Consider the following 13,588-nt stretch of genomic DNA (forward strand, 5'->3'; position numbering starts at 1 on the left):
TTTATAAAAACGGATTGAAAACAGTATGGCAAAAACGTGATGTGAACCCAGCCTCACTTAGCCTGGGTTCACATTACGTTTTCTCCCATACGGGAGCGCATACGGCAGGGGGGAGCTAAAACCTCGTGCTCCCGTATGCCTTTCTATGCGCTCCCGTATGTAATTCATTTCAATGAGCCGGCCGGAGTGAAACGTTCAGTCCGGTCGGCTCATTTTTGCGCCGTATGCCCTTTTACAACCGGACCTAAAACCGTGGTTGTCCACGGTTTTAGGTGCGGGGGAAAAAGCGCATACGGCGCAAAAATGAGCCGACCGGACTGAACGTTTCACTCCGGCCGGCTCATTGAAATGAATTACATACGGGAGCGTGAGGTTTTAGCTCCTCCCTGCCGTATGCGCTCCCGTATGGGAGAAAACGTGATGTGAACCAGCCCTTAGCTTTAAATTTTTTTCCTGATGACATTGGGAGGCAGCTGCCTATATCACACAGTTTTCAGTAGGTGGCTGGTTTTTTTCCCTAGAAGAAATTCCACTTGTAGATCATAGATTCCTTCAAACGTAGGTACTTATTAACAGCAGCTAAGCTGCTTCATAATACATGCCAGATGGCATTAGAATATGTATTACAAAGAGGCTAGACTTTTGGTGAACATATACTCAATGATAATCAATTATGTCATTTCAGTTTAAAGGGGTTTCCCAACTTTAACATTAGCTATCTACAGGATAATTTTGCTGAGAGCCTGACCTCATCACCTGTTTGCTCTAGCTTTGTCAACCATGTGTGGTCTATCTTGTGAGGTTATAAAAGCAACTGAAAATGCAGTCCCAGCAGTCAGCCCCACACTGAGTCTAACATTTATGACTTGTTAAAAGAATAGGTGATAAAGTGTTTTTTTTTTTTTTCTTTCTAATTTTAGTGTGGAAGTGATAGAGGAGTGGTAGGATTTATATTATATAAAGCACAGAAACCTACCCTTTCTTGAAAAAGCCAGCCCTTGTGTACAGGGGCCCCTATACTTCCCCAACCCTAATTTTCTACTTTTGGGTGACTGTGCATAGGACTAGCACTTCTTAGGCTGGGTTCACACAATATTTTTGCAAAACAGTTCCCATATCAGGTTTTTTATTTAAAAAAAAAAAAGATTCCTCAAAACCTGACTAAACTGTATCAAAACGTGTTTACAAATTTCAATCCGTATACGGTTGAAAACCGTATATGGTTTGAAAAATGTCCGGTTGCATCTGTTTTTTTAGAAGAAAAAAAAGTATAAGTTTTTAACTTTTCATTCCATTATGAATACAGTTTCACTTGTTTGAAATTCCAAGAAAAAAACTGTGCAAAGTCAAAAACCGCATGGTGGAAACCATACGCACATACGGTTCTGTACAGTTTTCAATGACTCCCATGTTAAAAATAATATATACGTTTTCAATGCGGTTTTTCACCCGGACCAAAGAACCGTGGTAGGCTACAGTTTTGGGTACAGGGAAAAAAACTGGCAAAACTGTACAGGATGCAAAACGGACACAACCGGGAGGCATCTTTTGGCATACGGTTTTCAATGGAGAGTCAATGCATATGTTTTTTCAGTACGGTTCCTTTTGGTTTTCAAATTGAAAACCTATACGGGAACTGTGGTGTGATTTGACTTTTATTTCATCGGATTAAAAACAGCAGAAATCCATATTCCTAAAACACAAAAGGAAAGGCAACCAATGCGTTTCGAGACGGATTTGGCTCTTAGTCATAGCACAAGAATATACGAGCATGTGCCCCTTATATAGTGTAGATCCTAAATGAGCCCCACGGAACCAGAGAAGCTGGAAGCCGGAAAATGAATGACGTGTACAGTCCATGCTTTGCTGGCAAAAAGCCACAAAACACGGACTGGACACTAGGTAAGGAGGTTTGTATGAGAGTGTGTGCGTCATATGTAAACGCAACTGTGTGTATAGAGCCCTATATGCACATATGCTAATTAAATAGAGCAAACTAAGAAAAAAGAAAATAATAAAAATAAACTAGCATAGATGTATAGGGCATTATGTGAAATGAAATAGATCACATGTATCAATTCCAAAAGCATGCACACAAACGCTGTGGATAGCAGCAGTTAGTCATATTTGTTGTATATGATAGAACTCGAATAGAGGAGAATGTTCAATTGCCAATAGTTTGATATGTGTTTAAATGCTATACGACTAATAAAATACTATACTAAACACAAGTATCTAAGTAAAAATAGTAACATCTGTTGTGTGCAGCTATAATAGCAATATGGGGGGACATGTATCATTATTTGTGTATGGTAGAAGCATTTTACCCTTTTTCCCGAATTATAAATTATGTGCAGAAGTGCAATGAGCTTCATAAATTGCAGGTAAATATAGTAATCTCCTAAATCCACTCTTTGGAAAATAGAATCAATGATTTAGAGCATCTTGCTACGTTAAGTCCAAGATGGCTTATATTTGCGCAAAAAAAACAGCTCTTGCGGCAAAATTTGTGGTGTAAAAAAAAAGTACGCAGTTAATAAATCCATGTGTACTATAGATGTCACTGCAAGGTACCCTGATTCAGCCACATCTGGAGGACATGCTCTACCAAAACGTGCGCAAAAAAAGGGCTTGCGCAAAATTTTGCGCAAAAAAATACACACAGAACAGGGGTAAAATCTTTGATACATGTCCCCCATGATGTACATCGTAGTGACAGTATCACCATACATATGTGTAGCACTACGATGTAATCACAACATAGATGAAACATACATATAAAAAGGCGCATGTATAGAGATTACCAACAAAATCTGAATATCATAAATTAATATGTACGGTATATAGCAAGTAGCTGGAAAGTTAGACGCATATATAGAATGCTGCAATAATCGCATGATGTGGACATGGACCTACTAATTGTATGTAAATAAAATAATAATAAATAAACAATCGGTGAACTACAGTGATATGTAAATATGTATATGAATCAAAACCTAGGTAAAGAAAAACAAATAAAAATGGTGAAAATGAAAAATATGGTTAGTAAGATCATGTTTAGTGTTCATGCCATTCGGGAAGCGTGTGTCGAGGGTGAGAATCCAAAAGGCTTCTCGAGAGCTCAATTTGGCAGTCCAGTCCCCCCCACTGCAGCATGGAGAGACCCTTTCAATTCCCAAAACTTCAAAATTGGAAAGATCATTTTGATGCTGGTCAAGAAAATGTCTAGTTAATCCAGTGCTCTGTAATTCTTGTCTTGAGCTTTCTTGTGGTTCTACCTATATACTGTACTTGACAGATTTTGCATGTGGCCAAGTAAACTATATGTGTTCTTTTTAAAAAGAACATAACAAGTGGTGATTTCAGTTCATATCATGCAGTGGTCAGAAAGTATGATGTGCGCCTTTTCAGTTTGTTGCATCTTTCGGTGCAAATGCACTAACTCGGGCGCAATTCTACTCCAGCCCTGACTTAGCTTACAAAACGTGGAGGAATCACCATACAGAGTGGAGTACTGATGTAAGAAATGTGATCAGCACCAGATTTATCACGTCCTGCACCATTGATAAATTTGGTGCACGTACACAGTTCCCACCACACAAATTAATGGAGTAAAAAGACGTGCACCTGATCATATCTTTGACTTCAGTACGCCACTTTGTATGGTTCCCCCTCTGCGACTTTTTAGCCTGTGCAACAAAATGTGCGAATTTTTAGTAATGCCCACCAGGGAGCATTCACATGTCTGTTTAGATGCCGATGTCAGCTTTGACAGTGGCGATCTAAAGGGTTAATAGCCAGCCACTGCGATCGCCGCATGCTGGCTATTAGAGGCGGTCCCCGGCTTCTGAGAACAGCCAGGGGCTGCAGAGCATGGAGGGTGCAGGAGTCCAGAGCCTGCTCCATACACTCCTCTGAGCGCGGCCGCGCTTGTCAGGTCCAGCCCTGCTTGCCCGAAGCCGGGCTAAGGGCCGGTAAAATTCACCTGCCTGGCGCCCAGAACTGCATGTCCCGGGCATCGGGCCATAGGAATTCCACATCCCTGGACATGAATCACGAATGGAAGGGGCATGATGGCTGGGGTGAGCGGCTGGACCCCCACGATCAGATCTTTGGATAGGGGATAAGATGGTCAGGGGTACCCCTTTAAGGGTAGGAACACGTTGCAATTAAGCTGCAGACTTTCTGCAGCAGAAAATATGGCAAACGCAGGAGTCAATCCAGCTGTAAAACGGAAGTATAAAACCTTCCATGATTTTTCCCTTTCATTAGGATCCACTTATACTTTTGGCACATTTTCTTTTGCAGCATATCTGCAACGGGTGTAACAATATAGTCATGCTATCTCCGGAGTGGGCCAGAATAAGGTGAAACATTAAAATTGGGCTGCTGCATTTCTCTATACACTTCTGCTTGTTACTGTCAGTCCGCATTACTGTACATAATTAAATAGTAACAATATAAAGCCTTCCTTCTTGGTTCATCCAGCAGTGCTATTATGTGGATACATTGATAAGCTTTCTGGATATGGACGCTGAATGACTAAAAATATTCCAGGAACACTTCACAAAGGGGTATAAATAATGGGCAGCATATAGTGTGCTACATTTATTTCTTCTAAGCTCTCTAAACCTACTTCTACATAGACCATTCTTACACCTGTACGATGCAGTGACCTATTATGGCTGTCATGTCTTTAAAGGGGAACTCTGGTGAAAAAAATGAACTTTCTTGCACCAGTTGATTTGAAAACAAACACATTTGTAAATCACTTCTATTTAAAAATCTTAACCCTTCTAGTACTTAACAGCTGCTGTATGCTACAGATATACTACAGAGAAATTTGTGAAGTTCTTTCCAGTCTGACCACAGCGCTCTCTGCTGACACCTCTGTCTGTGTCAGGAACTGTCCAGAGCAGGAAAGGATTTCTATGGGGATTTGCTTCTAACCTGGACAGTTCCTGACACGGACAGCAGAGAGCACTTTTGTCAGACAGAAAATAAATTCACAAATTTCTCTGTAGTATACAGCAGCTGATAAGTACTGTAAGGATTAAGATTTTTTCTAATAGAAGTAATTCACAAATCTGTTTAACTTTCCGGTACCAGTTGATTTGAAAAGATTTGTTTTCTACTTGTTTCCACTGGAGTTCCCCTTTAAAGACCTCCAAAGCCTAATTTGCATTCCTTTTCCAAGCTCTGATATCTCTGTGCTGGAAGAGGCAATTAACTATATGGATTCAAAAGCCCTGTACAGCCATGGCATGCCTTTATCCTTTTTAAATACAGTCTGTTGGGTCAGTTTTAAGTTCTTCTGACATGTTAAGAAAATATTATTGGTGTGGGTCTGGGACCTTAGTAAAGTGAAGAGTTAGTGTTGATACCCCTTGGATTCCTTCATCTTTACACCACTATTTTGGTAAAATGGTGGGGTACATCAATTTCTTATTATTCCCTACTACTATTTTGGGAGCCAACTGAATACCTGGTGAGGGTTGTAAAATATAGTCTATTGCTTGTGGCAAATGAATGACAGTTCTCTGTAGTCAAATTTTTGGCATGCTTCACCGCTATTACTTATCACACAACTCCCTGATGGCTTTGGGTTCCTGCCCCCCCCCCCCCCCCCCATCTGTATTTTGCAGATGTCGTGTGACAAGACTTTCAAATGGAAGCAAAGTTGTTAATAGACATTGCAATGTGAGAAGCTGTTTTTTTTCTGTTTAATGGTTTTAAAAATGTTGCTTAAAGGGGTATTCCAGAAAAAATGTTAATCCTTCCAGTAGTTATTACATGCTCAAGTTTAGTTGCTCATTTTCTGTCTGACAACAGTGCTCTCTGCTGACACCTCTGCTTGTCTCAGGAACTGTTCAGAGTAGGAGCAAATCCCCATAGCAAACCGCAAATGCTTTGGACAGTTCCTTAGAACAAGCAGAGGTGTCAGCAGAGAGCACTGTTGTCAGAAAGAAAAGAACAACTCTACTTCAGCAGCTGATAACTGCTGGAAGGAAATAAAAAACAGCAATCACCAATGGCGACTGATCATACGCTATGAAATATAAAAACAGCGAAAAAAGCGTATAAGGATCAATATATCAAGGTTTATTTAACATAAATGCACACAAAAACATTTAAAAAACATAAAAATTCACAAAATGAGAAAAGGTGAAACAAACATGTATAGATGTCCAATGTATTGGGCATACATATCCGGGGGAAACCAAAGAAGAAAGGAGAACCAAGGTGGTATAAGCAATGCCCAGTAGCGACATTATGGGTGTTGTAGTTTTGCAACATCTGGAGGTCCGCAGGTTGTAGACCAGTGTTAGAGGAAGTTGTACTCACCTGTCCCCGCCGCTCCGGACCGTCACCGCTCATCACCGCTGCCCGGGATGTCACCGTCCATCGCTGTTGCCGTGTCCCCGAGGTGTCTCCGACGCTCCAGCAAGGCCTCTACTTCCCCTGCAACCGCGCTCTTCGTCGCCGCCATCACGTCGCTACGCACGCTGCTCCTATTGGATGACGGGGCGGCGTGCGCAGTGATGTTATGACGTCGATGGAGAGCACCAACGATGCAGAGGATCCCTAAGAGGACGCATTGGAGCCCCGAGGACAGGTGAGTGACCATCACCGGAGCTCACGGGCACCGTAAACAGCTATCCGGTGGCAACTGAAGCAGTCAGCGCTGCCAGATAGCCGTTTATGCGATGGCCCCGACATAAAAAAGCATCGTATGTTGATGCTGCCTTCAACATGCGATGGCCTCTGAGAGGCCATCGCATTTTGTATATATGTGTGCGTGTGTGTGTGTGTGTGTGTGTGTGTGTGTGTGTATATATATATATATATATATAATATACACACATATATATAATATAATATAATGTAATATAATGTGTGTGTGTGTGTGTGTGTGTATTTTTTCTTTTTTCTTGTAATACCCCTCTTAAGTCATATTCTTTGTTATGGGGGCTCCCTCCCCTCCAATAGATGTAAAGTTGAGTACACCAGTAATCAAATAGAAGTAATTTTTGTGTGAAGTCTCTAAACTTAGACATAGCTGATCTAAACTTGTTCTTGTACTCTACACAGATGTGCTAGGGTTTGTTTTCATATGGAACAATGTTTGAATTACATGCCCACCTCTGCCCTCTTTGCCATCTCCTTCTCTCGTCCTGTTATGCCTGTTGGTCAGGCTTCACTAATGTGCTGGTATTTTTATGATCAGGTTGAAAAATTAAAATTAAAACATGAATTCCTTTTTATGAAGTCCTTGAATTGACCTTGCCAATGTGCTCAAGATAATGGCATCTCCTATTGACTATCAATATGACTAAAATTAGTTTCCACAGTGATCAATATTCCCTCTGTCTCTGCTGTAGTGTGTAGTACAGTAACATTTGTGATTTTATTAAAGCTTTTTGACAATGACTGCTAACTATCAAGTGCATACTTGCTGCCCCCTGCTTCCTTCTGTGTTCTTCATGGAAAACTTTGGTAATGGTTCATCTAATTGCAGCTGTGAAAGAAACTCATTCTTAAGATGACATTTTGCTTCATTTTATTCACTGCCTGAAATTCATTGAGGTCAAAGGGAAATGTACTTCTATAGTGGTGACTTCCTGCAGACAGATATTGTGATATGTATATACAGCTTTAGCTGTTAGATCTATGTTCCGTACTGCTTCTATAGCACTCTGGATGGGATATTTTAGTAATGCAATTTCTTTAGAAATGTTGGGCTCTGTTCACAAGCTCCATGGCTTCTGTTTCACAGTGTACAATGATCTAAGTAATTGGCTGTATGGGTTTAATTTGTCCAATCGGTTCCCTAAATGCCCCAAAGCTACTTGGAACACCAGAATGAGGATCATAATGAAAATAAGGGTCACAATTAATTTTTGTTATACAATTGTTTTAAAAAGCACCTGTGGCCAACCACACAAAATTAGATATCATCAAATAGCTTTTTACTGTTTCTTGAAACACCCTACTGTTCCTGAGATATGTGTGTTTATATTTTATGATAATTCAGGGACTAAGATGGGCAAGAACATTTCAATAATGTGATGGGTGGGATTATACAGTTAGGGGGTGTGTATTAGGCATGCATACCCTTCAGTATACAACATTCACACCTCTTGACTGTATAATCCCGCCCATCACCTGATTGTCCCCCCCATTATTAAAGGGGTGTTCCAGCCTTAGACATCTTATCGGCTGCTGGGACCCCTGCAATCTCCGTGGAGCACCCAGCATTCTGTGCCGGGCGCTGCTCCCAAGATGGAGACATGACATCACACCACGCCCCCTCCATTCACGACCCCCGTGATGAGACCTCTTTTCCCCTATGCTTTGGATAGGGCATAAGATATCTAAGGTCGGAATACCCCTTTAAAATGAAGTTCACACCCTTTTGACTGATTCCCTGAATAAGACAAACTCTTAACCATTTCTCAAGAACAGAAGGTTGTATCAAGAAACCACTTTAAGCCATTTAATGACAGTAAAATCTCCATTTATTACAGTTGGCCTCTTAAAGCATTTGATATTGAAACCTAAAATTCAACAGAATGGGTAAGTTCGATATTGCGTGGCAAGGCTGCTGCATGATCCCTCCTTCAACAATTTCTTTTTAAGCTACAATAATATTGCCACTTTCGCTGTTGTAGCTTCTGTGTATGAAAATGCCCATAGATTGAAGCATAAAATCAAGTGAGCAAATTTTCTCTGAATGATCATTCTAGTAATCTGATAGACAAAAGTATGGTCATCAATGCCAGACTAGCTGGAGCCTGTATTCTATAAACTACCAACCTCATGGGATTTTGAAGAAACATTACCTGGTCAAATGTATACAGTTTTCTGGTACACCTTGCTATTAGGAGGGTCAGACTATGGGAGAAGCAGTATAATACTTGTGGATGGACATTTTAGACAGTAGAGCTTATAGAAGCATTGTGGTCAACCAAGTTCATTGCTTTGTAGCTGTTTACTACTGTTCTACTCTTAGGAAGTGGCTAATAAGTATTTGCTTCATCCAGTTTGTGTGTTGCTAATGTTTCTTTACTGTTCTATCTTAGGTTGGCAAAGAGACAGTTCAGACAACTGAAGACCAGATTATGAAAAGAGACATGCCTCCTGCGTTCATCAAGTAAGTACTGCATAAGGAGGCACAATATGTATGCATGTGTGTGTATATAATTCTATATAATAGAGGCTGCTGCATCGGAATTTCAGTGCGGAATTCCGATTGGAAAGTACGAAGTGTGATTGAGTCCTAATTCTGCATGTTATGGTTACAGCTAGGATAATACTGTTTGTGATACTCAAGAAGGTTCATACTATTATACCCAGGATGGGCAGTGTTTTATTTTTGAATGTGTTTAAAAAGAAATGAAAATTTAAAACAATGAAAACTACAAGTGATAAAAATTATTTAGTGCCGCTGATGTCAAAATTTACTCTCCTCACAGAGTAGAAAATGCTTGTGCAAAGCTGGTCCAAGCTGCTCAGATGCTCCATGCTGACCCGTACTCTGTTCCAGCTCGTGATTATCTCATTGATGGTTCCCGAGGAATACTCTCTGGCACGTCAGATTTGCTCTTGACATTTGATGAAGCTGAGGTAGGTACATGTTATGTTTTTCCTAATTGATTTCCACACTTAAACAGTCTTGTACTTTTCTTTCCATTATTGCATAAATATTTACAGCAATATGCACTATAAGGCCCCATTCACACTACGGAATTGACGTGGAATTCCGCAGGCGGAATTCCGCGGTGTGAACTTTAACATTAGTGTGGACGGGTCTCCGCGAGACCCGTTCACATTGCGGAATTTCAACGGCGGACATTTCTGCCGCTGAAAGTGTTCCGCGCAAAGAAAGAACATGTTCATTCTTTGCGCGGATTCCGCAAGCGGACCATAGCCGTCAATGGTGACGGCTCAGTGCCCCGCGGCCCTAGCGCCGAAGTATCTTTGGCAGCGGCTGCCAGGCGGAATCTCTGCTCGCGGAATTCAGCCGCGAGAATTCCGTAGTGTGAACGGGGCCTTAGGCAAACAGCAAGACCTGAGGCACTAACTTAATGCCAGCTGGACAGATTCTGTTGTCACAGGCAGCATGGAGAAAGCTATGGTGAATTTGCGTTTGGGGCCCAAGTTGATTTTTTTGCACCATGGCCATGACCCTATAGCTAAACCTCTGGGTTCTCTATAATAATAAGTCACACAAATGCCTTGTTTGCTTTTGGATGCTGGTCTCTTGGTGCTGTGTGGTCTCTGACTGGGTAGGCTATTTTTCAGTGTGCTCCTCTTTTGTTTGGAATTTTATTTATTTTTGATACTGATATATAGGACTTTAGGTGTCAGGGCATTGTGGTGCACCACAACCTTTGTGGATTTGTCATATATATCTATAGGCTAGTGGCCATTAAAGGAGTATGCTGATTAAACTTTTTATATATCCATTGTGCCTGTGCTGCAAAAAGAAAAATACAAACTCCAACTCGCCTTCCACTGCTCCCCAGTGCGCCGATATCACTCTAGTCTTCCGGGCCTGGTCGTCTTACGCATCCTGGAGCCTGACGTGTCACACTGCACTCAGCTTATCACCTGCCACAAAGATGTCTGGCCTTGGCTGTTGATACGCTGAGCGCAGTGTCGTGTAAAGGGCCTGGGCAACAAGGAGGAGGCGGGGCCCAGAAGACAAAAGAGGGATATCGGCGCGGCGAAAGAGGAGTTAAAGTTTATTTTACTTTTTGCAGCCCGGGCACAATGGATAGATAAAAGGTTTATTCAGAGTACTACTTTAATGCCATTTATCATCATTAAATAATGTGAGAAGTATTAGTATGATACACTGACCAATAAAGACCTACATGTGCTGAATATATGGGAGTTTGTGGATGAGGGTGTAATTGTGACCCTAATTTGGTACCATATGATGTTTGAAGGTCTGAACAAGAGTGTGTGTATACTGAGTATTATACATCAGTGTGATCTCTTTAAAGGGGTACTCTGGTGGAAATTTTTTTTTTTTTAAACTGGTGCCAGAAAGTTAAACAGATTTGTAAATTAGTTTTATTTACGAATCTTAATCCTTCCAGTACTTCCTATGTAGTAAACACCATCTGATAAATCCTGGAAGGATTAAGATTTTTACAAAGAAGTAATTTACAAATCTGTACCCCTTTAAATGTACTAGTATCTGAGTGATGCATTGACGTCCATGACAAAAAGACTATTGAGCATGTGTTGTATTCAATTAATACTCACCTATTTGTTCCGAAGACTTGTTATAAAGAAAATATAGGTTAACCTACATTTTCACATACGAATCTGAAGGTTCTAGTAATTCTGTGGGCTGATTTTTGTATTTTAGCACCTTCTTGTATGTTAGTGGCTAACAATTTTTGTTGAACACTGTACATAAAGGACCCTCTGTAGCCAGCCATTATTACAGCCATAATGCACAGTAATGTCACAGTACAGGGATAATATACACAGTGACGTTAAGGTACAAGGATAATACATATTGACTTCACAATACAGAGATAATATACACAGTGACGTTACAGTACAGGGATAATACATAGTGACGTTACAGTACAGGGATAGTGCACACCGCAACGTCACAGTACAGAAATTATACTTACAGCAATGTCACAGCACAGAGATAATACACAGTGATGTCACAGTACTGGAATTATACACACAGCCTGTATGTTGTCACTGTGCACATTATCCCAACATTGTGATATTTTTGTGAGCATTATCCCTACACCATGGGGGGGGGGGCGGGGTCACGGCACTTCTGCTACGTGCCACTTCTGCTACTAGCGGCCACTTCTCTTAAAGTGGCAGAGGGCTGATGTATTTGAGAGACCACCCCAGAGCAATGAGGCAAGCCTATGGCTCCCATGCCAGCAGACAGGCCCCCTATGTGCCACAAGTTTGCCATCACAGATCTAAAAGTAGAAAAATGATTTGTAACTGCAGCAAATATAGATTTCCCATACATTGCTAACCTATATTTAAAGTAACCATTTTAAGTCAGCCAGTCCCCTGTTCATTAGTGTGTTGGTATTACAGTGGTCCCTCAAGTTACAATATTAATCGGTTCCAGGACGTCCATTGTTTGTTGGGGCCATAACTCTATATGGAAACTTGGTAATTGGTTCTTAAGCCCCCAAAATGTCATCCAAAAATAAGAAAAATTGAGGATTAAAGACAAATAAGTAGATAACTAATAAAGATAAAGCAAATCCTTACATGTAAAAGTAAGAAAGATCTGCTGAGAGCTGTAATCACAGTCTAGGTAGAGGACAGGGGCTTCTTCAGGGTCCTGTATAGTACACACTGTGTCCCAAAAAAAAAAGGTAAATGGAGCCACCCTCACCTGGAGCAGCTATCCCTGGCACAGGTAAAGAGTAGTACAGAACATGTAATACCTCCCTGTACTGTAGGGGGTGCTACCAGACATGAATTCAGTGCATGCGTTTCAGTAATACAGGGGTTTTACCAGTGAATGCCCATTCTGATTGGTCAGTTTTTCCTGCCATTGACACGTTTTGCAGATCTGAACTGTCTGTAACATTGTATGTTGAGTCTGGTTTCAAGTTACAATGTTCCAGAAAAGACCATTGTATGTTGAAAATATTGTATGTTGAGGCCATTTTAAATTGAGGGATCACTGTACTTACATGTAGGCACAATAGTTGATGCATATCCTAGATTTGTTGCTGCTGACAACCTATTTATTGGATGAAGTGTCATAAAGGTTCTCAATCTAGGACCAAACCTATTACATATAATATAAAAGGGAAGAGGGAATTTTTATTTATTTCTATAGGAAGAATAGGTTGGTTTTAAAATGGTTCCTATAAACCTTTATCCAAGCCAGTATTTATAACCAGCTATACAAATCGGCTACTTGAAGTGTTAGTTCGGTGTGGCTTTTGCTGAGTAGCTAAGAACTATGGGGAAGATCTATCAAAACCTGTGATGAGAAAAAGTGGAGCAGTTACCCATATCAACCAATCAGATCGCTTCTTTCATTTTTCAGAGGCCTGCTCCACTTTTCCTGCATAGGTTTTCCGATGTGTAAAAAAATAAAAAAAATAAAAATAAAAAATAGTGGCAAACCATGTTTGTTTTTTACACTTAGGGGGAGATTTATCAAAACCTGTTCAGAGGAAAAGTTATCAATTGCCCATATCAACCAGATTACTACTTTCATTTTTTCATAAAGTCCTCTGAAAAATGAAAGAAGCAATCTGGTTGCTATGGGCAACTAGTTAACTTTCCTCTGCACAGGTTTTGATTAATCTCCCCCATAGTTCTCAGCCAAGTACTGGTGAAGCACTAGTGCTTTTTGACATATGGTCATGTACATTTTTTCCTTCTGTGTATTTGTAAATATTTTTCATTAACAACCTTTTTTTTTTACACATTTGTAGATTTAGCGTATTCTTTCTCTGTTGTGTAATCTCGTTATTATGGCACACTTGTGGTGATTCTATTAAGCCAATGCCTAAAGCTAATCTATGAATCCAATGCTTGAAGCTAACCTATGAAGCCAGTGCAC

At 40.6% G+C, this 13,588-nt stretch overlaps 1 protein-coding gene across 2 annotated transcripts in view; it reads left to right on the forward strand.

The window, feature by feature from the left end:
• Positions 1-13,588, forward strand: part of VCL (vinculin) — an 86,120-nt gene that overhangs the window by 28,955 nt on the left and 43,577 nt on the right. For both annotated transcript variants that reach the window (XM_056531259.1, XM_056531260.1), the window contains exons 2-3: positions 9,084-9,154; positions 9,477-9,627. In XM_056531259.1, the coding sequence (XP_056387234.1) occupies positions 9,084-9,154; positions 9,477-9,627 (222 nt within the window). The remainder of the gene's footprint in view (positions 1-9,083; positions 9,155-9,476; positions 9,628-13,588) is intronic.

The sequence above is a fragment of the Hyla sarda genome, chromosome 7 (assembly GCF_029499605.1).
Source record: "Hyla sarda isolate aHylSar1 chromosome 7, aHylSar1.hap1, whole genome shotgun sequence".
NCBI classification, from domain to species: domain Eukaryota; kingdom Metazoa; phylum Chordata; class Amphibia; order Anura; family Hylidae; genus Hyla; species Hyla sarda.